Source organism: Scylla paramamosain, chromosome 16, assembly GCF_035594125.1.
Source record: "Scylla paramamosain isolate STU-SP2022 chromosome 16, ASM3559412v1, whole genome shotgun sequence".
Lineage (NCBI taxonomy): Eukaryota > Metazoa > Arthropoda > Malacostraca > Decapoda > Portunidae > Scylla > Scylla paramamosain.
In genome coordinates this window covers 20,988,245-21,014,120 of record NC_087166.1, presented here as the reverse complement: position 1 = coordinate 21,014,120, position 25,876 = coordinate 20,988,245, and the positions used below count along the sequence as shown (strand labels likewise).

Genomic DNA, 25,876 nt, shown 5'->3' with positions numbered 1-25,876 from the left:
AGCCACCCCAGACCATCCACAGACCTCACAACCATCCCAGACCATCCACACATCCTAGAACCACTCCAGACCATCTACACACACTAGAACCACCCCAGACCATCCACAGACTCCAGAACCACCCCATACCATCCACAAACCCCCGAGCCACCCCAGACCATCCAATCCCCAGAACCACCCCAGATCATCAAGAGACTCCAGAACCACTACAAACAATCCCTTCAGACCGGTAATTTTTTACTCTTGCACCAATCTCACAATTTCAGATGATTTTTTTTTTTGTGGTAGTTTTCAGCCTGTTTTGAATTAGTATACATGTTATTCCTGCAAATCATTGGTTTCTATTTTTTACCCACCCTCCCCAACCCCTATTAGAAACTAATGTTTCATGGTAATAACAAAAAGCAGATTAATACAAAAGTGACCAAAATCTATAATAAAAGAAGAAAAAAAATGTTGGTTCTCACAAGTAGCAGAGCAGTAATACTAGCAATGATCCTGCCAAGAGGACTGGCTGACGCTTGCCTGTGGCTGCCAGCTGGCTGTTACCATTACCACCTAACCAAACAAATCAAACCTAACCAGACTAACCTAACCAAGCTAACCTAACCAAACTAACTTGACCGAACTAAACTAATAAAACCTAACCAAACCAAAGTAACCTAACCTAACAAAATTAATCTAACCTAATCAAACAAACCTAATATAACCAAACTACAAAAAAAAAAAAAAAAAAAATGTAGCTAAATAAACCAACATAATTTAACCTAACAAAACTAATCCAACCTAACTGGCAGGGCTAAGTAATAAATATTAAGTTGTTACCTTATTTATCTTTTTAAAATCTGGCGATGCACTGGAAATAATTGAGGGGATCTGTACCGTAAACAGACATCTTTCTAAGGACTCAGAATAATTTAAGTACTTCAAATTGAGCCACTTCTCCCTCCACAACATGAAATAAAATGATATGATTGGCTAAATTAATTACATGGTTTAAAATTGGCCAGCGGCTGCATTCTCAAACAAAAGAGTCAATCACTGTGACTAATTTTCCGCTTGCACAACAAATGCGGCATACCCACGCACAAACGAGCACATCTTCACTGGGGTAGATCAGTACCCACCAGTCCATCACACGTGTGGATGTGTCACTTCCCAGTGTTGGCACGGCAGCTAGTGAGCTTGCTTCCTCAAAAAAAAAAAAAAAAAAAAAAAAAAAGAATATATATATATATATATATATATATATATATATATATATATATATATATATATATATATATATATATATATATATATATATATATATATATATATATATATATATATATATATATATATATATATATATATATATATATATATATATATATATATATATATATATATATATATATATATATATATATATATATATATATATATATATATATATATATATATATATATATATATATATATATATATATATATATATATATATAAGCAATGCTGTCAGCATTATAAATAATTTGCAGTGGGTATATATGGAGTTCAAATTATTCAGAATGAGCACCTCTATCTACTGAAGCAAAACAAACATCTCTCAGGCGATCCTTGAGTGACGGAAAAGGAGTACAGGAAACTTTTTCACCAGTTTTGTAACGATGCCATCGTGTTGTGTCCCTCAATGTGAGGGCCACCAATTCCCACAAGAAGCTGGAATGAGGAAACTGTGGGAAGTTGCTATAAAGAGCATTACTATCGCCAGGATACTCGAGTTGCCAATTTTTTTTATTAAAATTGTCTTTTCCATAAACTAGGAAGGAGATCTATATAATTTGGACTTTTGACTGTCACGGACAGTGCGACATACCCACAAGAGTTCAGCTTTTGGAGGAGGCAGTAGACACCTGCCGAAACGATAATTACTCCCAGTGAGGTCTAAACCACTGTTCAGGGGGTGCTGTGAACTTATCATTAAACCCAGCTGTGACCTCACTGAACGTTTCCCTTTGTGTCTCACAACACAAGGGGGCAGTCACAGCCTGCCCTCTAAAGACAACTCTTCCTCCACACAAAACTACAAGCACCTAATAACACACACACCCTTCACTCAAAAATTTTAAAATGATCATGGCGACTCCTACACCAGCCTCGGAGTCCCCATCTGGGGAGGGAACCACAAATGTCCCCAGGTCGGACTGCCTTTCTGTCGACGACCCTAAGTGTCTTGACATCCCCTTCAACTTTTTCTTCATTAACTTCTGCAACATTCGCGGTCTAAGATCTAATTTTCAATCTGTAGAACACCACCTTTCCTCTTCTAAACCTCATCTTCTTTTCCTCACTGAAACTCAGGTGTCTGAGGCAACTGAGAGTAGCCCCTTTTCTGTTTCCTCCTACTTTCTCTATCCTCATTTTCGATCCAAAGCTGGATGCTGCGTTTATGTGCGCAATGACTTAACCTGCTCTCGTGCCCACGCTCTTGAATCTTCCGAGTTTTCCACCATCTGGCTACGACTACAGAGTCACTCTCATGCTAAATTTATTGGTGCTGTATACCTCTCACCTAACTCCTCTGACTATAAGAAATTCTTTGACTACTTAACTTCCAAAGTGGAGCACATTCTGACCCTCTTCCCTTTTGCAGAGATCTCCATTCTTGGAGACTTCAATGTTCACCACCAGCTTTGGCTTTCCTCTCCCTTCACTGACCATCCTGGTGAACTAGCCTACAACTTTGCTATCCTCCACGACCTAGAGCAATTGGTGCAACACCCTACTCGTATTCCTGACCGTCTTGGAGATACGCCCAACATTCTTGACCTTTTCCTGACCTCTAATCCTGCTTATGCTGTCACCCTTTCTTCTCCGTTGGGCTCCTCCGATCACAATCTCATATCTTTATCTTGTCCTATCACTCCAATCCCTCCTCAGGATCCCCCTAAGCGAAGGTGCCTCTGGCGTTTTGACTCTGCTAGTTGGGGGGACCTGAGGAGGTATTTTGCTGATTTTCCTTGGAATGACTACTGCTTCCGTGTCAGAGACCCGTCTTTGTGTGCTGAGCGCATAACAGAGGTGATAGTGTCTGGCATGGAGGCATACATTACTCACTCTTTTCTCGTCCTAAACCTTCTAAACCTTGGTTTAACACAGCCTGTTCTCGTGCTATACATGATAGAGAGGTGGCCCATAAAAGATACTTAAGCCTTCCATCACCAGAATCTCATGCACTTTATATTTCTGCCCGGAACCATGCCAAGTCTGTTCTCCAACTAGCCAAAAACTCCTTCATTAACAGAAAATGTCAAAACCTTTCAAGATCTAACTCCCCTCGTGATTTCTGGCATCTAGCCAAAAATATCTCCAATAACTTTGCTTCTTCTTCTTTCCCTCCTCAATTTCAACCAGATGGCACCACTGCTATCACATCTATTTCTAAAGCTGAACTCTTTGCTCAAACCTTTGCTAAAACTCTACCTTGGACGATTCTGGGCTTGTTCCTCCCTCTCCTCCACCCGCTGACTACTTCATGCCACCTATTAAAATTCTTCGGAATGATGTTTTTCATGCCCTCGCTGGCCTAAACCCTCGGAAGGCTTATGGACCTGATGGGGTTCCTCCTATTGTTCTCCGAAACTGTGCCTCCGTGCTTGCACCTTGCCTAGTCAAACTCTTTCAGCTCTGTCTGTCAACATCTACCTTTCCTTCTTGCTGGAAGTTTGCTTACATTCAACCTGTTCCTAAAAAGGGTGACCGTTCTAATCCCTCAAACTACCGTCCTATTGCTTTAATTTCCTGCCTATCTAAAGTTTTTGAATCTATCCTCAAGAGGAAGATTCTTAAACATCTATCACTTCACAACCTTCTATCTGATCGCCAGTATGGGTTCCGTCAAGGCCGCTCTACTGGTGATCTTCTGACTTTCCTTACTGAGTCTTGGTCATCCTCTTTTAGAGATTTTGGTGAAACTTTTGCTGTTGCCTCGGACATATCAAAAGCTTTTGATAGAGTCTGGCACAAAGCTTTGATTTCCAAACTACCCTCCTACGGTTTCTATCCTTCTCTCTGTAACTTCATCTCAAGTTTCCTTTCTGACCGTTCTATTGCTACTGTGGTAGACGGTCACTGTTCTTCTCCTAAATCTATTAACAGTGGTGTTCCTCAGGGTTCTGTCCTGTCTCCAACTCTCTTCTTATTATTCATTAATGATCTTCTAAACCAAACTTCTTGTCCTATCCACTCCTACGCTGATGATACCACCCTGCACTTTTCCACGTCTTTTCATAGACGTCCAAGCCTTCAGGAGGTAAACATATCACGCAGGGAAGCCACAGAACGCCTGACTTCTGATCTTTCTAAAATTTCTGATTGGGGCAGAGCAAACTTGGTATTGTTCAATGCCTCAAAAACTCAATTCCTCCATCTATCAACTCGACACAACCTTCCAGACAACTATCCCCTCTTCTTCAATGACACTCAACTGTCCCCCTCTTCTACACTGAACATCCTCGGTCTGTCCTTTACTTATAATCTGAACTGGAAACTTCACATCTCATCTCTAGCTAAAACAGCTTCTATGAAGTTAGGTGTTCTGAGACGTCTCCGCCAGTTGTTCTCACCCCCCCAGCTGCTAACTCTGTACAAGGGCCTTATCCGTCCATGTATGGAGTATGCTTCACATGTCTGGGGGGGGGTTTCCTTTCATACTGCTCTTCTAGACAGGGTGGAATCAAAAGCTTTTCGTCTCATCAACTCCTCTCCTCTAACTGACTGTCTTCAGCCTCTCTCTCACCGCCGCAATGTTGCATATCTAGCTGTCTTCTACCGGTATTTTCATGCTAACTGCTCTTCTGATCTTGCTAACTGCATGCCTCCCCTCCTTCCGCGGCCTCGCTGCACAAGACTTTCTTCTTTCTCTCACCCCTATTCTGTCCACCTCTCTAACGCAAGAGTTAACCAGTATTCTCAATCATTCATCCCTTTCTCTGGTAAACTCTGGAACTCCCTGCCTGCTTCTGTATTTCCACCTTCCTATGACTTGAATTCCTTCAAGAGGGAGGTTTCAAGACACTTATCCATTAATTTTTGAACACTGCTTTGACCCTTTTATGGGACTGGCATTTCAATGGGCATTTTTTTTCATTAGATTTTTGTTGCCCTTGGCCAGTGTCCTTCCTACATAAAAAAAAAAAAAAAGACATATTGCCTTTATGTTTACTGTCGTCTAGATTAAGACGTTTCCAATCAAGAGTGTATTCATTTGGAAATCTTAAGATGACCAAATAAATTTAAATGCCGATTCACTAGAAAATCAACTTATATACATTTGTTCATGAAAAGAGTTTGATTTTACTTGTGTTACTACTTAGAAGGGATTATGTAGAAAAAAAATATATTATATAAGCCCATTGCATCTTCATGTAAATAGAATAACATTGTAGATATATCTGATATTGTTTGTATGTTAGAGAAGAGTTTGTGTCTGTGCTGCCACCTGGTGACAACCATTAGTTTTGAAAACTCCCGATTGCCTAGACGTGGTGGGGTCCCCTGGATGGCTGGGCTGCGTCCAGCAGGTCTGAGTTGCCAGTTGTGTATTTTTCTTGCAGTGTTAAGTGCAGTGAAAGAAAACGCAATGTCAATCTTATTAGTTATTACAATTACAAGTGAGCATTATTGTAGAGAGAGAGAGAGAGAGAGAGAGAGAGAGAGAGAGAGAGAGAGAGAGAGAGAGAGAGAGAGAGAGTTAAAGGGTAGTATACCAAGAAAAATCAATCGTAGGCCATCTTTTACCTGATACACAGTGTATCTTTTCTTCATCTTTATGCAAATGTATATGTACGTACAGTTTTTTTTTTTTTTAGTCACATATGGTGGGAGGCATGGAAGCAACAGCAAAAGAAAGAAAGAAAGAAAAAAAAAAGGAAATAAGGAGAGGTACACCGGCCTTCCCTATACTTCCAATGCTCAGCTAATAATGTTTTGGACTGACTCAGCCAGGATTGTGTGGGAACCGTCCTGTCTCAGCTCCGCGATGGAAAGGAGTATGTAATGGCATACTACAGCGCAAAGTTTAGCAAGCCTGAGATAAATTATTGTTAAAAGGAGGAGGCAGTAGGCACTTGCCGAAACGATAATTACTCCCAGTGAGGTATAAAGCACTGCATCAGTGGGTGCTGTGAACTTATCATTAAACCCAGCTGTGACCTCACTGAACGTTTCCCTTTGTGTCTCACAAGACAAAGGGGCAGTCAGCCTTGTCCTCTAAAGGTAACTCTTCCTTCACACAAAACTACAAGCACTAATTACGCACTTCACTCAAAATTCACTCATATTTCAAAATTATCATGGCGACTCCTACACCAGCCTCGGAGTCCCCATTTGGTGAGGGGACTACAAACGTCCCCAGGTTGGACTGTTCTTCTGGTATCGATCCTAAGTGTCTTGATACCTCCCTCAACTTTTTTCGTCATTAACTTCTGCAACATTCATGGTCTTAGATCTAATTTTCAATCTGTAGGACACCACTTCTCTTCTAAACCTCATCTTCTTTTCCCCACTGAAACACAAGTGTCTAAGGCAACTGATAGTAGCCCCTTTTCTGTTCACTCCTACTTTCTCTATCCTCATTCTCAGTCCAAAACCGGATGTTGCGTTTATGTGCGCAACGACTTAACCTGCTCTCGTGCCCACACTCTTGAATCTTCTGAGTTTTCCACTATCTGGCTACGACTACAGAATCTCTCTCAAACTAAATTCTTCCATTTAAAACAAATTTTAATCAGAAAGGATACGATAACAATGTCTGCTATCGTTTTTCTTGTACGATAATAAAATAAATATTCTTATTCGATGAAAAGTAAAAAAAAAAAAAAAAATAGCCATTCAAATATTTGTCAAAAATCAAAATAAACTCCAAACAAAAATTTCGACAGCAGAATTTGTTAACCTCTCATAGTTTCATAAGCTGCAATAGCCCATATATGTGTAACAGGAATAACAACGGAGGAGATAATTTTTATATGCCAAAATCCGCTATTTTGAGATATTACGTCATAAAGTTTAAGGGGTGACTGTAATTCACCTATTGCAGCTAGGCAATTGTAATTCACATGATATATATGTATATATATATATATATATATATATATATATATATATATATATATATATATATATATATATATATATATATATATATATATATATATATATATATATATATATATATATATATGAGTGGAATGCATGGATGGTCATGGCAGACCAGAGAAGGTGGTGCTGGTGGTAGCGTACGTGACTGTCATGGGTGAAAGAGCAGAGAGGGAAAATAGGAGGAAGTATGACATACTTAAGAAAGTTGTGAGAGAGCATGGAGAGGAGAGAGTGCTAGTTATGGGTGACATGAATGCACGTGTGGGAATACTGGGGGAACAGGTGAACAGGAATGGTGAAATGCTTGGGGAGTTTGTTGATGAACTGGAGCTGGAAAATCTAAATGTTACTTTGGCTGAGGGCGTGTGACTTGGAGTGCAAGAGAGCAGGAATTGGCAATTGACTACGTGTTGGTGAATGGAAGAATGCGTGAAATTGTGTCGCATATGTGGATAGATGAGGATAGTTTGGTTGATATTGTGTCTGGTCACAACAAGCTGGTTGTGGAGTGCTTGATGCAGGGTGGGAATGAAGTGAAAGTGGCAAGTAAGAAAAACAAGTGGAGACTGAGAGATGTAGGGTGGGAGAACTTTGAGGTTGATCTGAGTGAGAGAAGCTGGGACGACGAAAGTGCGCATGACGTGAAGCATCTGAATGAGAAACTGGTTGAGGACGTGAGGGGTGCTGCTGAGAACCAGATAGGGCTTGTGAGAGTAGGTAGAAGAAAGAATGTATGTAAACCATGGTGGAATGATGAAATTAGAGCGGCTAGGAAGGAGCGAAAGAGAATGAGTAGACAGTGTAGATGGCTGAGGAAAAAGAGGCATGAAAGTGATGAGGCAGAGAATGAGTATCAGAATACATGGGCAGCGTATGTGAAGCAGCAGCGGTTGACAAGACGAATGATAATGAATGCTAAAGTGAACAGTGAAAGGAGTGTGATTCAATCTTTAAGGGAGAAAGGTATGGAAGGTGGCCGTGAATGGTACAAGTTCATGAGAGGTGAGAATATGTCAGGCAGTGTTGGTGTGGAGAGTCTAAAAGTGGATGGTGTAGTTATAACAGAGAAGGAGGGAATCAGGCAGGCAATCAAATAGTCCTGGGAAGAAGAAGGTGGGGTAGGTGAGATGTTTAGTGTGAGAGAAGGATGTGTAACATTGGAAAGGAAGAATGCAGATGAACTGGATGAAAGAATCAGTAGGGAGGAAGTGGAAAAGTGTGTGAAAAGGCAGAAGAATGGCAAGGCAGCAGGTCCAGATGACTCGTATACCCTATGAGTTCTACAAGAATGGTGCGGTGGTAGTGATAGATAGAATGACTGAATTATTCAACCGAGTGTGGGATGAAGAGAGAGTGCCAAGAAAGTGGAATGAGAGCCGAGTGTGTCTGTTGCATAAGGGAGGATTTAAGAGTAAGAATGAGCTGAAGAACTACAGGAATGCAATAGGTAAAGTTTTCAGCGCAGTGCTGAATGAGAGACTGTGTAAATGGATTGAGAGATCTGGAGTGCTGGGTGAAGAACAGAATGGTTTTCATGTGGATAGGAGAGCTGAGGACAATGAGTTGAAACAGGTGCAAGATTACAAGTACTTAGGGATGTGGATGAGTCCTAGTGGGAGTGGAAAGGCAAAGAATGAAAAGATAAGTATGGTAAACCAGTGGATAGGTCGACTGGGAAGCGCGGCAAGGATGAAAGCAAGTATGATGTGTTGAGAGAAGTGTGGAAGAGTGTGGCTGTGCCATGTATAATGTATGGTATGGATGTGATTGCATGGAATGAAAGTGAAATTGATAAGTTAGAAGTGGGCCAGAATAGAGTAGCAAGGATGGCACTGAGTGCAGTGAGGTTCACAGCAGTTGAAGCCTTGAGAGGTGATATGGGATGGAGCACCTTTAGGGAAAGACTGACAAAAGCCACACTTAGGTACAAGATTAGGCTTGAGAGAATGGATTATGCAAGAATAGCAAGGAAGGTGTACCTGTGGAATGACAGTGGAAGCAAATGGAGGAAGAGATGCATGAGAATGACAGACAGGAATGGATTGCAAGTTGTGTGGGCGATAAGAATGGCTGGGAGGAATCAAAATGAGCGTGAATGGGTGGTAACAAGAGGCAGAGTGGGAGCCGAATGGGATGTGAGAAAATGGAAGAATGAGATAGACAAAGAAGTGAAATGTGTGGGACTGAATGAATGGAAGAATGAGATGAAAAGAAAGAAGACCCTAGAATGGTATAAGGAGAAAGGGCCCCCGAGGTATGAAAGGTGGTATGATGGAAGCCTGGGCGGTGATCTCTTCCGAGCGAGGGCACAGTGTATGGATGTGAATGAAAGGAGTTACAGGTGGTCTGAGTCAGTCAGCAAAGTGTGCCAGATGTGTGACATGGGAGAGGATGAGACGGTGGAACATGTGGTGCTGGAGTGTGTGAAGTATGCCAGAGACAGGAATGAGATGATGCAAGTGATACTGACTGAGTTAGGGCATGACAGGAATGAAAGAGTGGAGAGGACAGGAAAAGAGTAGATGGTGTTGTTGCTGGGACTGTGTAGAGAGGCGAATGAAAGGATGATTGAGGCGGTGAAAGAGTTTCTGGAGAGAATGTGGCGTGCCAGGTGTATGAACAATTAGGATAGAGGATGCTGTTCGTTTCTCTTTTTTTTCCCCTTCTACAGGAGTTGCCGATCCAAAGGCCTGGCTCAGGAGTGATCCTGTGCCACCTGTACCATCAAGATCAAGATCAAGTTGGCGAGCACCGTTACAAAGGGTGAGGAATCCCGCAGTGTCCGTCATCACCTAGCCTCTCTCCAAACAAACAGCGCGCCTGTCACGGTTATTCCTGCTGTTTACCTCTTGTTCGACAGCTGTCGACCTTAAAGCAGTATCAAGGTACTCGTCTCATCGAGAAGGTGTCACGGGGTAGGTGAGTAACATTTCACTAGTGACTTAAGAAAAATATAGCGTGAAAGGATGACAGGTGGGTGAGTCATCGCGCCAGGCATCGATTGGCACTTCACCATTCTTAGGGTCATTGGTCAGTGATGTTGAAGGGAAACTGTTACATCGTCCTGCCTCTCTAAGCCGTGCCAGTGAGAGTCTCCACACGGGACCAGGAAGTGTGGTACAGTGCCTACATAACGACCTGCGACCGCCACAAACCCCAGCGTCAAATATTCAAAGTTTCACATCAACGCACCAGGAGCAAAATACCACATTCTCTTTGTAAGTTTCGATGCTGTGGGGGTGATTATGGTGTTCATTTTCATCACAAATTCCGTGTATTCTGAAATGCCAGGGTTTTGGTTGAGGAAGACGAAATGCATCAAAATTTACATTAAAAACTAGGGCCAGAGTTATTACACTTGTCAGTAAATTTGGATAATATGGAGATAACCTTAGCCTCTTCTCCCGAGGTTAATACATATCAGATAGAATTAAGGCTGTAGAATATCATGCAATATATATCAACTTCTGGACACTTGTTAAAAAAAAAAAAAAAAACATGATAAAAGGTTAATAAAATGACACATTCCCATGCAACACCCTCCCATTGCTTGAGAATCACTGCTGGCCATCTGGCCAGCTGCTGGGGCTGTGTTGGGCAGGGCAGAGTTAGCTGTTATGGGAATCAGAATACTTAGTTATTTAAAGTTCTTGCTTAATTATAAAGAAAAAAACTAAAACAAAGGAAAAGGTTGGGTTAGGTTAGTTTAGGTTAGGTTGGGGTTAGGTTAAATTAGTGAGAATTTCAAATAATTAAGTATTCTGATTTCCGTAATGGCTAAACCTGCCCTGCCCCACACAGCTCCAGCAGCCAGCCAGGTGGCCAGCAGTGAATCTCAAGCACTTAGAAGGGGAGGGTGTTGCATGAGGATGCGTCAGTTCATTAACCTTTTACCTTTTTTTCTTTTCTTATTTATTTATTTTTTTTTTACTTTAATAAGTCGATATATATATTGCATGATATTCTGCAACCTTAATTCTGTCCGATATGTAAGTATTAACTTGGGAGAAGAGGTTAAGGTTATCTCCATATTCCCCATATTTTTTCACCATCTAACAACTTCATTTTTCTGGTAGATTTTCACATACTTTGAATGAAACTAGTAAGCGTTTGCATTGCAAATAGTTTCCTTTTCTTATATACCCCCCCACACACTCTTGAACAACCAGAAATTCTTAAAAAAAAACATTAATTAAACTTGATATAGTCTAACAACCTAACCTAACTAAATCTAACCTAATTAAACCTAACCTAGCTTAACAGTAAAATTGATAAAAATTAATATCTTGGAAACAAATGGTTTGTGATAGTAAAGATACACACCACTGTGTTATGTGATCCAAGCACTTCACTTAGAACAACATTTTTTTTTGCCATGAGACTAGTGAATATGTATAATAATTACCATTTGTCTCTATATCAAAGATAGTCATCTTCAGGGAGCCAATACTGCTTCTAGAGTGGTGTATGAGTTTCAAAGAAAAGAAAAAAACTGTCATAATCAGCTCCATGAAATCAAATACAAAATCTACAGCAACAGTGTATTTAAGCTTCAACATAAATAAAAGATATTTTCAAGATCAAATGAAACATTAAAGTAATGGACTTGTTTAGCAAGAATCTAGATATTTGTGATTCTTTAGAAAATTCTTGTATGCCCCAGCATGTTTTGGCCTTTTGGTAGAAATCTAGATGGGATATAACAATGTCCCAATTACCATATGATCACGTAACAGCCTTATGACTATCTCCTAATTCCTCATTACAGTGAAGGGCATCTTAACACTAATTATAACCTTATGTAATAACCTTACCATCCTGAATCCCCCATAAATGTAACAGTCTCTTAACTGCTCATTAGAGTTTAGGCACTAACACAAAATGTAACCTGATGGTATAATCTAACCTTACTTATCAACTTATTAACAGATTTTATTCCCTGGCCACCCCTCAGTATTATAAACTACTTAACCTAACCTCTTGAAGAGTAGACTTTACCTCCTCTCTTCCCTGGATTCTTCTAAAGATGTAACAATTTCCAAACTCCCGCATTGCAGTGAACAGTAAGTATTTCAGTGCTAAATATAATTTGATGTCATAAACTTTTCCCTTAGGGACAGTTCCATCACCCCCTTGGGCCTCTCAACTATACTAAAACAGTCATTCTAGAACATTAAGCTCTTATTCAGTTGAACCTTCTTGCCACACTTGGGTCACTTCAGTGACTTCGTCAACATTACCTGACATTTTCTTATAGAAAATGTTTAATGTGTGGAATGTTTTGTAGACAGCTTTAACATAAAATCTGATGTTGCAAACAATCCCTAATGTAAAGATAACTTAACCTAATGTAATAGATACCAAACATCCCTTGTCGTTTACCTTCCATGATAAATGTCTAGATAGGCACTCCAGCAAGCCTAGGGACCTGGCAAAAATTTCTGGTTTTTCAGTGGAGAAATGTATTGCAACAAAGTTGCTTAACTAAATGTAGCTTTGCATGGCAATCTAACCTGGTATTTGTGCATGTATATTGCCAGACTGGAACATTGCTAAAATCAAATAAAACTTTACTTTATTTTTGAACAGGAGATATAGCCTCTTCCTCAATGACCTGACTCCTGACTCCTTATCTGCAGAAATTACTTTTTTTTCTCTCCCTCTAAAGAATCAGAGAAGTGTTTATGTACCAGGGTTGGGAAAAAAAAATGATTTGTTTTGTTTAATTCAGATTTTTAAAATTTTTAATCAGTTTATTTTATGTAAATAATTTTTTTCATTTATCTTTGTTTATTTGCACTGATTATTTGTTTGAGTCTTGAGGCTATTTTGTTGTATTAAACTTGGTCTATGTTAAATGAAATCATAGTTTAAATACATTACCCAACATAAGTTTTTCACATAAAAATTATAAGGAGGACTAAGTTTAATCAGATCTATTATGTTTAAATAATTTTCTTTGCATTGAAAAAAAAAAATAATAAGCTCATAAAAATTACATTTATTGTTATTATCAACAAGAAGACTTTACTTTCTTTTTATATGCATTTGAATATTTTCTTGTAAGAGATGGCAATGATTCACTGGTGCCTGACTTGCTGTAGGACCAGTACACTCAGTACCAGACATGAGCATGATTATAGAAAATGATTATGATTTGATTTTGTATTATGGTCTGGAATACTTTTTTGATTGTGATTAAATTATGATCACTTTAGTTTTGTTAATTTTGATTATGATTATTTTTTTTTTCTTTTTTGTGCATGATTAGGTAGAAATAGATGTGATAGCAGTGGTGCCATCAGGTTGAAATAAAGGAAGGAAAGAAGAAGCAAAGGTATTGGAGATATTTTTGGCTAGATGCCAGAAGTCACGAGGGGAGTTAGATCTTGAAAAGTTTTGACACTTTCTGTTAATGAAGGAGTTTTGGGCTAGTTGGAGAACAGACTTGGCATGGTTCTGGGCAGAAATATAAAGTGCATGAGATTCTGGTGATGGAAGGCTTAAGTACCTTTTGTGGGCCACCTCTCTATCATGTATAGCACAAGAACAAGGTGTGTTAAACCAAGGTTTGGAAGGTTTAGGTCAAGAAAAAGAGTGAGGAATGTACGCCTCCATGCCAGACACTATCACCTCCGTTATGCGCTCAGCACACAAAGACGGGTCTCTGACACAGAAGCAGTAGTCATTCCAAGGAAAATCAGCAAAATACCTCCTCAGGTCCCCCCAACTAGCATAAGCAAAACACCAGAGGCACCTTCGCTTAGGGAGATCCTGAGGAGGGATTGGAGCGATAGGATAAGATAGGACAAGATACAGATATGAGATTGTGATTGGAGGAGCCCAACGGAGAAGAAAGGATGACAGCATAAGCAGAAGGATTAGAAGTCAGGAAAAGGTCAAGAATGTTAAGCATATCTCCAAGACGATCAGGAATGCGAGTAGGGTGTTGCACCAATTGTTCTAGGTCGTGGAGGATAGCAAAGTTGAAGGCTAGTTCACCAGGATGGTCAGTGATGGGAGAGGAAAGGCAAAGCTGGTGGTGAACATTGAAGTCTCCAAGAATGGAGATCTCTGCAAAAAGGGAAGAGGGTCAGAATGTGCTCCACTTTGGAAGTTAAGTAGTCAAAGAATTTCTTATAGTCAGAGGAGTTAGGTGAGAGGTATACAGCACAGATAAATTTAGTTTGAGAGTGACTCTGTAGTCGTAGCCAGATGGTGGAAAACTTGGAAGATTCAAGAGCGTGGGCACGAGAACAGGTTAAGTCATTGCGCACATAAACACAACATCCAGCTTTGGATAAAAAATGAGGATAGAGAAAGTAGGAGGGAACAGTAAAGGGGCTACTGTCAGTTGCCTCAGACACCTTAGTTTCAGTGAGGAAAAGAAGATATGGTTTAGAAGAGGAGAGGTGGTGTTCTACGGACTGAAAATTAGCTCTTAGACCGCGAGTGTTGCAGAAGTTAATGAAGAAAAAGTTGAGGGGAGGTGTCAAGAGACTTCGGTTGGTCGACAGAAAGGCAGTCTGACCTGGGGACATTTGTGGTCCCCTCCCCAGATGGGGACTCTGAGGCTGGTATAGGAGTCGCCATGATAATTTTGAAATTTTTGAGTGAAAGGTGTGTGTGTTATTAGGTGCTTGTAGTTTTGTGTGGAGGAAGAGAGTTGTCTTTAGAGGGCAGGTTGTGACTGCCCCCTTGTGTTGTGAGACACAAAGGGAAATGTTCAGTGAGGTCACTGCTGGGTTTAATGATAAGTTCACAGCACCCCCTGAAAAGTGCTTTAGACCTCACTGGGAGTAATTATTGTTTTGGCAGGTGTCTACTGCCTCCTCCTTCTCTACTCCTCCTCCTCCTTTGCTTATTTGATATTGGAAATATCAATGAGCACAAACTGATTGATATTTTACAAACATGAAAACTTTACTACATATATGATCTGTTAAGTTAATTATTGTCCTTGACTGTGTCAAAATGACTTTACATTTATGTCAGCATCACATCAACTAACCTTGCACAATGCTTTAAAGTTGTATTACCAGACTCCTCACCAGCAATGTCATCATGAGTTGGTTGTGCTCCTGTGCAGTAAATAGAGGTATTACATTACCTTTGGTTATTTATGTATTGTAGCTTGGCATGGTTAGTCTACCTTGTGCTGCTCCTCAAGTGGCAAATAATATGAATCAGCAGCTTTCAGGATAAACAGCCAGTGATAATTCTTTGTTTTATAACTTCTCCCTACCCATAACCAGCCTTCTCACAAATCAAGCATACTATTAAAATGCAGTATTTTTTAATTTAAAGGGTATAAAGTGTTGAAATAATGGCAAACCACCACAAAGCATATAACTAATCATATACAGTGTATTGACCTATCATTAACCTGAACCCTAGGTTGGTGGGCTTAGTTGATGCTGCTTTCCTCCCAATTTCACATCTCAGCTTTCATGCCAGCCAACCTTACAACCTCAACTGTGATTGCTAGTAAATGGTAGAAATTTACCTCTGCCATGGTGAAAGTTACCTATACCATTGTTAATTAGACTATATCATCATAATTATGACTCTTATATACTGCATTTTCACTACATATTATACCCAACTGCATTGCATGACCGTGTATGATACAATACAATACAATACAATACAATACAATACAATACAATACAGCATTGTAGTCTTGGGACTAAAAAGTGTGACTGGAGCACAGAATGGCTTCTGTTTGGGCAGCCATATTTGTTGACATGATGTCATTGCACCACAGGCTACCCCACCTCCCAAAAGCAGAATTCCTGGGATGTTCTGAGTCTGCCCAAGCATGTTTGAGATGACACATAACGTTCTGGGTGTCCCGAGTCATGCTATCAAATGCATCCCTGGGCACGAGCCACTGCTTTGAGAACTGACCGCTTATTGCAGGCAGTCAGTTTGTTTACATCAGTGTAACAACACGTGTGTATCTCATTGCTCCATGGTTTTTACCCATTTTGTGTGTTGTGTTTGAATTATCATAATTTTCTGTAACCGTGCCGTCTGGAGGAAAAGTAGAAAAGACAACCAGGGAGTGACCTTGATGTAATGCACTCTCTCTCTCTCTCTCTCTCTCTCTCTCTCTCTCTCTCTCTCTCTCTCTCTCTCTCTCTCTCTCTCTCTCTCTCTCTCTCTCTCTCTCTCTCTCTCTCTCTCTCTCTCTCTCTCTCTCTCTCTCTCTCTCTCTCTCTCCATATATATTCATTATCTCTTGCTGTACAGTAACTTCGTCTTCTTCATTCATCTCATCCATCATCAGTGAGTACCTGTACTGATTTTTTCTTATTAATAGAGACAATAAATAGGCATTTTTAGGAGTAGCATCAATATAATGAGGATTTTAGCACTTAATGGGTGCCTTTGGAACATAACCCTGTGAAAAACTGGAGGGAGTTCTGTGTGTTGGTATCTATGGACAATTGGCTTCATCGGACCGATGATCTCCCCTTTTAGTCTGTAGGACTGAGGTATGTGTGTGTGTGTGTGTGTGTGTGTGTGTGTGTGTGTGTGTGTGTGTGTGTATATATATATATATATATATATATATATATATATATATATATATATATATATATATATATATATATATATATATATATATATATATATATATATAATCATCATCATCATAATTTTCGTTTAATATCTGCATCTTCCCATTAGGGTGAGGTTGGACGGACGATGACTGCTTTTCACAACTGGTGATCTTGTGCTATATGTTCTTCTATTCCCAACAAATTCGTATCCTCTGCCACACGCTTCCTCCACTTTTTCTTTGGCCTTTTTCTAGTCGTTGGCCTCCAACCCTCACCTCCTCCACCTCGCTCAACACACCTCCCTCCGCCCTTCTTACTTGTCCGAACCATCTCATTCTTCTCTTCTTCAGCTCAACAGAACCTCCTGTCTTGCCACCTCACTCCTGCCATGTATCTCAGCATCCTGTGGTCATAGCTACATAGATCATCTGTCAGTCTGTTTTTCAGTGCCCATGTTTCTGCTCCATACAGAAGAGCAGATCTGACACAAGCTCCATATACCCTTCCTCTGATCCTCAGTTTTATGCTGTGGTTCACCAATAAACTGACAATTTCTTGCCATCTTCCCCATGCAGCTGCTACTCTCGTCCTTACTGCTCTCTCTACACCTGCTTCACAGCCCTACATGTCTCCCAAGTAGCAGAACTGTTGTACCTCCTCTAACACACCTTCATTCACCTCTTACCTGACATCTCATCACCACCGCCACCACCACCCTCCTCCTGAACACACCTTGGACATGCAAAGTTCTGCGTCCCTCTGAGATTCCTCAGACCTGAGCATCATTGGTGACACCATTTATTACACCTAGTACACAACACTGAGTTTGCTCCCACTCCTCTTCCACAACATCCACATTGCCATTTTCCTGACTGAATTTTTTCTCTAGCTTCATTTCCAGTCACCATTAGTTTTGTCTTCTCCATGTTTATTTTCAGTCCCCTCTGCTCCATCCCCTCCTTCCACCTATTAAACATGTCAGTCACTTCTTCCCTTGATTCTACTGTGAATACAAAATTATCAGCATAGAGTAGCTCCCATGGGCCATCTCCTCTTGCCAGTTTAGTAGCCTCTTCCATTACTGTGATAAAGAGTAGTGGAGTAAGAGCTGATCCCTGGTGTACTCCCACTCTTATGTCAAAGTCCCATGATGTTTCTGCCAATGTTTTCACTCTTGGTCTTGATTCCACATACAGAGACATGACTGCAGTCATGAGCCTTTCAGGCACTTTTCGTCTCCTTAGTGCCCACTCAATTGCTCTCCCTAGCACTCTGTCAAATGCCTTCTCTAGATCAACAAAGACATGGAATAGCTTCTTCTTCCTTTCACTGAACTTTTCCTGTATTTGCCTCATTATAAAAATTGTATTTGTTGTCAATCTTCCTGGGTAAATCCCAAACTGTTGACCATCCACTTTTATCAATTTCCTCAGCCTCTCCTCCAATACCTTTTTGAATAGTTTCATTCCGTGTTACAGTAGTCTAATTCCTCTATATTTTCCGCACTCCAAGGCATCTCCTTTTCCTTTGTAGATTGGCACTGTCATACTATTTTTCCAGTCTTCAGGAATATCTCCCTTGTCAATTATGCCTCTAAACACCCTTGTTAATTCTCTCATAACACCCACTTTCTTCATTAAGTCATTGGTGATTTCTGTTGGATCTGGCGCTTTTCCACTTTTCATTCCTTTCAATGCTCTGTTCACCTCTTCCTCCGAAATTTCTTCTGTCGGAACTTCCACCTCTTCCAGGTTGTGTTAATTTTCCTGGTTTAACAGGTTTTCAAAGTAGCACATCTACCTCTCAAGTATTTCTTCCTCCTTTATCTGGATAATTCCTCTTTCATCCTTTACATATTTTGCTCCAGTTCCAGTTACATCTTTCTTCTTTCTTCATTTGTTTTACAATTTTGAACATATCTTTTGCTTCTCACTACTATTCCATTCTACATCCCAATTTTCCCACACCAGCCTCTTTGCTCTGGCTACCTCCCTTTTAGTCTGCCTTGTTTTCTCTCTATATTTTCTCTTATCCTCATCATTCTGTGTTCTCTGCCATATTTTGTATGCCCTTTTCCTGCACTGCTCTCTATACTGCTTCATTCCACCATCATGTTTCTCTTTGCCTTCTTCGGTGACCTGTTGTTCCACCACAGACTTCCTTTGCAGCCTCCAGAACATTTTTACTCAGTTCCTTCCATCCTCCTTTGTTTACAATATTTTTCTGTTGCACCTTCATTTCAAATTGTCTTCGTGTTTCCTCATCCCTCAATTTCCATTCTTTTATTTTCCTTTTGTCTCTCTGCTTCTTCTTTCTCACCAAGCTGGTCATATTTAGATCTGCTTTCAGTAGGTGGTGCTGTGTTAAACACGCCTATCCTGGGATGACCCTACAGTCTCTACCCATATCTCCCTTTCCTCCTTCAGTAATATGAAATCAATTTGTGTTTTTTGCTCCTCCACTCTTGTATGTAATTTTCTTCTCCCTGTCCTTTTTAAACATAGTATTTATCACCCTCAGCTCTTTACTTTGGCAAAATTCCAGTATTCTTTCTCCTTCCCGATTTCTCACTCCAAATCCATACATGCCCATGACTACTTTGAATCGTCCTCTGTCATCTCCAATGTGCCCATTTAGGTCGCCAGCAATGAGTAGTACCTCTGAGTCTGCCACTGTTGTCACATCATCCAACACACCCCAGAAGGCTTCCTTTTCTTCCTCTGGTCTACCCACATGTGGTACATATACTGAAAAAATATTCATGACTTTCCTCTCCATGATGATCTTTATTTTTATTATTCTTTTGTTTATCCTTTCCACTTGTATCACATCCTCTACCAGATCTTCTTGTACCAACAATCCTACACCTGCTTTCTTCTTTTCCACCACCCACCAGAACTTGTAGCGCTCCTCTCCACAGCCGAACAGTTTGCATCCTTGTCCCTTGTATTGGACTTCCTGCATGCAACAAATGTCCACTCTAGGCCTAGCCTTTGCCTATGAAGGGCATAACCTGCAAGGCAGCAAATGGTTTGGATTCACAGTTTTCCTTCTCCTAGCCTCTGCCTAAAGAATTACACACTACAAGGCAGCAGGGACCATAGGCAGTTGCTACCACTCTGGGTCAAGAGTGGACCTGGGAGCATTGGCAGATTGAAGGGTAACTCCACCTTCCCTACAACTCTGAAAGTCCCCAATGAGAGCCTTGCCACTGGATGCAGTTTATAGTCATACCCAGGGGGATATATATATATATATATATATATATATATATATATATATATATATATATATATATATATATATATATATATATATATATATATATATATATATATATATATATATATATATATATATATATATATATATATATATATATATATATATATATATATACACACACACACACACACACACACACACACACACACACACACACACACACACACACACACACACACACACACACACACACAGTGGAACCTTGGCTCTAGAACTTAATTTGTTCTTGAATGTCGTTCGAAATCTGAAATGTTAAGAAAAAAAAAAATTCTCCATAGGAATCAGTGTAAAATTTATTAATCTATTCCCAGACACTAGTTTATCCTGTCATAGCAGCTTACAACAAACACCCCCACAGCCAAGTTGGCTGCATCACAACATCTCCAGCTCACAAATTATTTATTCAGAAAGGATGTATTGAATGAACTTTTTATGTCCAAGGTGTGTGTGGGAGGAGCAGGGTGGTGGTGGCGGTGGTGATGACGAGGATATCGGGTTGGAGGTGAATGGAGGTGTGTTGGAGGAGGTACAACAGTTCTGCTATTTGGGAGATATGTTGGACTGTGAAGTGGGTGTAGAGAGAGCATTAAGGGTGAGAGTAGCAGCTGCATGGGAAGATGGTGAGAAATTGCCAGTTTATTGGTGAACCGCAGCATAAAACTGAGGATCAGGGGAAGGGTATATGGAGCTTGTGTAAGATCTGCTCTTCTGTATGGAGCAGAAACATCGGCACTGACAAGCTGACTGACATATTTTCTATATAGCTGTGACCGCAGGATGCTGAGATACATGGCAGGAGTGAGGTGGCAAGATAGGAGGTCTAGCAATGAGGTGGCAGAGAAGTGTAGAGTTGAAGACCTTTCTGTTGAACTGAGGAAGAGAAGACTGAGATGGTTTGGACACGTGAGAAGGGTGGAGGGAGGGGTGCTGAGCGAAGTGGAGGAGGTGAGGGTTGGAGGCCGACGGCTAGTGGGAAGGCCAAAGAAAAAGTGAAGGAAGTGTGTGACGGAGGATATGAGTTTGTTGGGAATAGAAGAACATATGGTATAGGATCACCAGTTGTGGAAAGCAGTCATCGCCCGTCCAATCCCACCCTAATGGGAAAATGCAGACGTTAAACGAAAAGATGATGATGATGTATTGAACAAACTTAGTGACGCAGAACTCATCAGAAGATACTGTTTTGACCGTGCAGCTATTCTCTTTATTACTAATCTAGTGAAGGAGGGCTTACAGAAAGATACAGAAAGGAGCAACTCAGTTATGCCAAAATGAAGGTGATCATAACACTTAGACATATTACTACTGGGAAAAGGTACTGGAAAAATGTAGTTGTGCAGTAGTGATGGCATTGGAAGTAACCAAGAGAGCCACAGGTGGCTCAGGATAACTCCTGAGCGCCAAAAACTATTTGTTTATATTGAGGCATTTCAATGGGATCACATTTACATTATATCAAAGATTGAATTAATAACACTGTCTCTCCAATTGTATGATAATAAAGTAAATATTTATAGAAACTAAATTATATAATAAATGACAGCTTTTGCTCAGTCTTTTTAATATTTGAAATCAAGTAACTTTGTTCTAGAACCAAATTATGGTACCACAACTGAAGAAATAATGAGTTCGAATTTTGTTTGAAAAGGGAAGTGTTCAGTAACTGTGGTTCCATTGTATGTATGTATATATATATATATATATATATATATATATATATATATATATATATATATATATATATATATATATATATATATATATATATATATATATATATATATATATATATATATATATATATATATATATATATATATATATATATATATATATATATATATATATATACAGTGTAAATCAATGGATATTTTACTCCCAGTGTAACACTTAAATGATTTTAATGCAGTATATTTAATTTTGATTTAAATCAATTTAAATCACTTGATTTAAATAATTTGATTTATGTCAAACCAACTCTATTGTGTACTGTAAAAATCAGGGGTGACATAGAAAAATACCCACTAAAAACAAAACAAAACAGAAACAAAAAAAATCCAATCCAAGTGTTTTTTTTTTGTTTGTCAAAATTTATTTCTATACCATTTTGGTAACTAAGGTCTATATATGTACATATACATGTAAAATTTAAAAGTAATTAAGCCTGACCCATTCATTTCCTGTATACTACAAACTCCTTATGTGATTTCTGGTACTTAGCCCAAAAAACATCTCCAATAACTTTACTTCTTCATCTTTCTCTCCTTTATTTCAACCTGATGGCACCACTGTGATCACATCCATTTCTTGCTTCTTCATCTTTCCCTCCTTTATTTCAACCTGATGGCACCACTGCCATGTCATCTATTTCTAAAGCTGAACTCTTTACTCAAACCTTTGCTTAAAACACTACCTTGGATGATTCAGGGCTTGTTCCTCCCTCACCTCCACCCTCTGACTACTTCATGCTTCCCATTAAAATCCTTTGCAATTATGTTTTCCTTGCCCTTGCTGGCCTAAACCCTTGGAATGCTTATGGACCTGATGGGGTTCCTCCTATTGTTCTCCGAAATTGTGGCTCCATGCTTGCACCTTGGCTAGTCAAACTCTTTCAGCTCTATCTACATTTCTTTCTTCCTAGAAGTTTGCCTATGTTCAGCCTGTTCCTAAAAAGGGTGACCATTCTAATCCCTCAAACTACTGTCCTATTGCTTTAATTTCCTGCATCTCTGATGCTCCAGAATCTTCTTGTTGAGGATAGATTCAAAACTTTAGAGATGCAGGAAATATGGAACCCATATGATCAGACAGAGGGTTGTGAAGTGATTGATGCTCCAGAATCTTCTTATTGAGGATAGATTCAAAACTTTAATAACTTCACAACTCTCTATCTGATCATATGGGTTCCATCATGACTGCTCTACTGGTGATCTTTTGGCTTTCCTTACAGAGTCTTGGTCACCCTGTTTTAGGGATTTTGGTGAAACATTTGCTGTTGCTTTAGACATATAAAAAGCTTTTGATAGAGTCTGGCACAAAGCTTTGATTTCCAAAACTACCTGCAGGAGGAGGGGAGGCATGTATTTAGCAAGATCAGAAGAGCAGTTAGCATTAAAATAGCAGTAGAAGATAGCAAGAGATACAACATTGCGGCAATGAGAATGAGGCTGAAGACAGTTAGAGGAGAGGAGTTGGTCAGACAAAAAGCTTTTGATTCCACCGTGTCTAAAAGCACGGTATGAGTGGAACTGCCCAACATGTGAAGCATTCTCCACACATGGATGGATAAGGCCTCTGTACAGAGTTAGCAGCTGGTTGGTGAGAAAACTGGCAGAAACGACTCAGAACACCTAACTTCATAGAAGCTGTTTTAGCTAGAGATGAGATGTGAAGTTTCCACTTCAGATTATAAATAAAGAACAGACTGAGGATGTTCAGCGCAGAGGAGGGGGACAGCTGAGTGTCAATGAAGAAGAGGGGATAGTTGTCCAGAAGGTTGTATCAAGTTGATAGATGAAGGAATTGAGTTTTTGAGATATTGAACATTGCTAAGTTTGCTCTGTCCCAATAAGAAATTTTAGAGAGATCAAAAGTCAGGTGCTCTGTGGCTTCCTTGCGTGATCTGTATACTTCCTGAAGGGTTGGACACCTATGAAAAGACATGAAAAAGTGCAGGGTGGTGTTATCAGTGTAGAAGTGGATAGAACAAGAAGTTTGGTTTAGAAGATCATTGATGAATAATAGGAAGAGAGTGGGTGACAGGACAGAACCCTGAGGAGCACCACTGTTAATAGGCTTATAAGAACAGTGACCATCTTCCACAGCAGTAATAGAATGGTCAGAGAGGAAACTTGAGATGAAGTTACAGAGAGAAGGAGAGAACCCATAGGAGGGTAGTTTGGAAATTAAAGCTTTGTGCCAGAGTCTATCAAGAGTTTTGATATGTTTAAGGGAGCAGCAAAAGTTTCACCAAAATCTCTAAAAGAGGATGACCAAGACTCAGTAAGGAAAGCCAGAAGGTCAACAGAAGAGTGGCTTTCATGGAACCCATGCTGGCAATCACATAGGAGATTGTGAGGTGATAGATATTTAAGAATCTTCCTGTTGAGGATAGATTAAAAAATGTGAGGTGATAGATATTTAAGAATCTTCCTGTTGAGGATAGATTAAAAAACTTGAGACTATTGTGTTTGCCAAAAGTGATCCCTTAGCTCTGAAAATAAGAATATCAGCACTGATCACAGGCAGACATGATGACAGTCATTTGAAGCCTGATGGTGACCATTCTCACCCCCATATAAAGTGATGTAATGCTAGATTACTTATTATATAAGTGTACTCAGGGCCTCTGAGAGAACTGAAATGTGCCGGTGCAGGAATAGTTTAGGGGCCCCACCCTGCAGCCAGTAGGTAAAGATAGAGATGGGAGGGATCTTTACCTTTGGGGCCCCCAAAGACCCCATGGGCCCTGGTGCAATTCATTGGCTGACTCCTCCCTCTTGATGGGCCTAAGTGCACTTATTTAAGTCATGATTGCAAACCCCATGCTTGAAAAAAAACTTTGGCATTACAGATTGAAACATAAATCAGAAATACAATGGCAGGTAGACCATAGAGATATGATTTGTGATATACAAATAGGTAAATTTCTCTGGAATGACTGATTGGTGATAAAATTCAGTAAGACAGTTTTAGAATCCAGTAAGGCAAGCAATGATAACATTGCCAGTTTTGAAAGGCATGGTAATCTTTCTTCTTTTGGTTGCTCCCATTAGCTTTCACCATGGCAGATCAAGCTTCTCCAAGATGCTTGGTCTTCTTTACCTTCCTCAATCTCACCCACTATGAGCATATCTCTCCTCCTGACCTGCCCAAATCACTTGAGTCTCTTCTCTAACTTTGTCCTCCAAACTCATGTACATGTGTTGTGCCTCTAATGTATTCAAAGAATAATAATACAAATGTTTAGCAAAATAATAAAATGAAGTCAAGTATAGGAAACAGAAAATGAGAAGGAAAACAATTAATGGCTTGTTTAAATCGAAGTACTTGTAATAAGGAAAAATGGCTTTGATTTCAGGCATTACCAGCAGTGACCAAAATGACGATGGATGTGGAGGCAGAAGTTGGAGAAGGGGAACATCAACAGCAGCAGCAGGAGGAGGAGGATGCAGGAGTGAGCTGCAGTCTTGACATGTTCCGGGAGTACCAGGAGGTTCGGCAGATGGTGGACACCATTGGGCGTGTGGTGGAGACTGAGTTCATGGCAGAAAAAGCATTTGAGGACCTAAAGAAGATCCTTGATAACTATCAGGTAGTTAACATGTATTATAGGGATAGTTACTCGTACATGAATTGATTGCCATGATGCAGGTGTCCTGTGCCAGGCTGCCAGCATATTAGCAACCTGTGTTATCTTTTCTTGACTTATGCTTGAAAGCTTTTAAGAGGTAGATGTGTTTTCACATAAGTAAAACCGTGGTAACTAAGTAAAGCAGTCTGTTCTTATGCAGAAAACTCTTGAAATTCAGTGGATATATTTCCAGCAGACTGGTTATATGGCCAGTCATTATGTAATGAACACTGCAGTACATGGTTTCAAAAGGAGATGCATTCCAAGAAATATTGGTCACTCCAGCGATATTTTCATAAATATTATTTTTCCACTCCAAAAGATTATTTCATATGAATATCACATGTTTTAAAAGAATTAAAATATCACTAGAAATTATTATTGCCACTGATGTTAACAATCAGGGTTGGCATTAAAAATACCCTTAATAAAAAAACTTTTTTTTTTTTATTTAACATATAAAAATTTAGTTCTATATCATATTAATAAATAAGGTCTGTATATGTACATATACATAAAATATGTA

The 25,876-nt window shown here is 39.7% G+C and overlaps 1 protein-coding gene across 4 annotated transcripts in view; it reads left to right on the top strand.

The window, feature by feature from the left end:
* Positions 1-9,891: 9,891 nt before the first annotated feature.
* LOC135108124 (tubulin-specific chaperone D-like) overlaps positions 9,892-25,876 on the top strand; it is a 120,963-nt gene continuing 104,978 nt past the window's right edge. The window contains exons 1-2 of one of the 4 annotated variants that reach the window (XM_064018826.1): positions 9,892-10,028; positions 25,078-25,311. In XM_064018826.1, the coding sequence (XP_063874896.1) occupies positions 25,099-25,311 (213 nt within the window). In that variant the 5' untranslated portion in view covers positions 9,892-10,028; positions 25,078-25,098. Of the gene's footprint in view, positions 10,063-10,181; positions 10,362-25,077; positions 25,312-25,876 lie in introns of those variants that run through there. The other 3 variants (XM_064018824.1, XM_064018825.1, XM_064018827.1) reach the window with 3 other exon arrangements.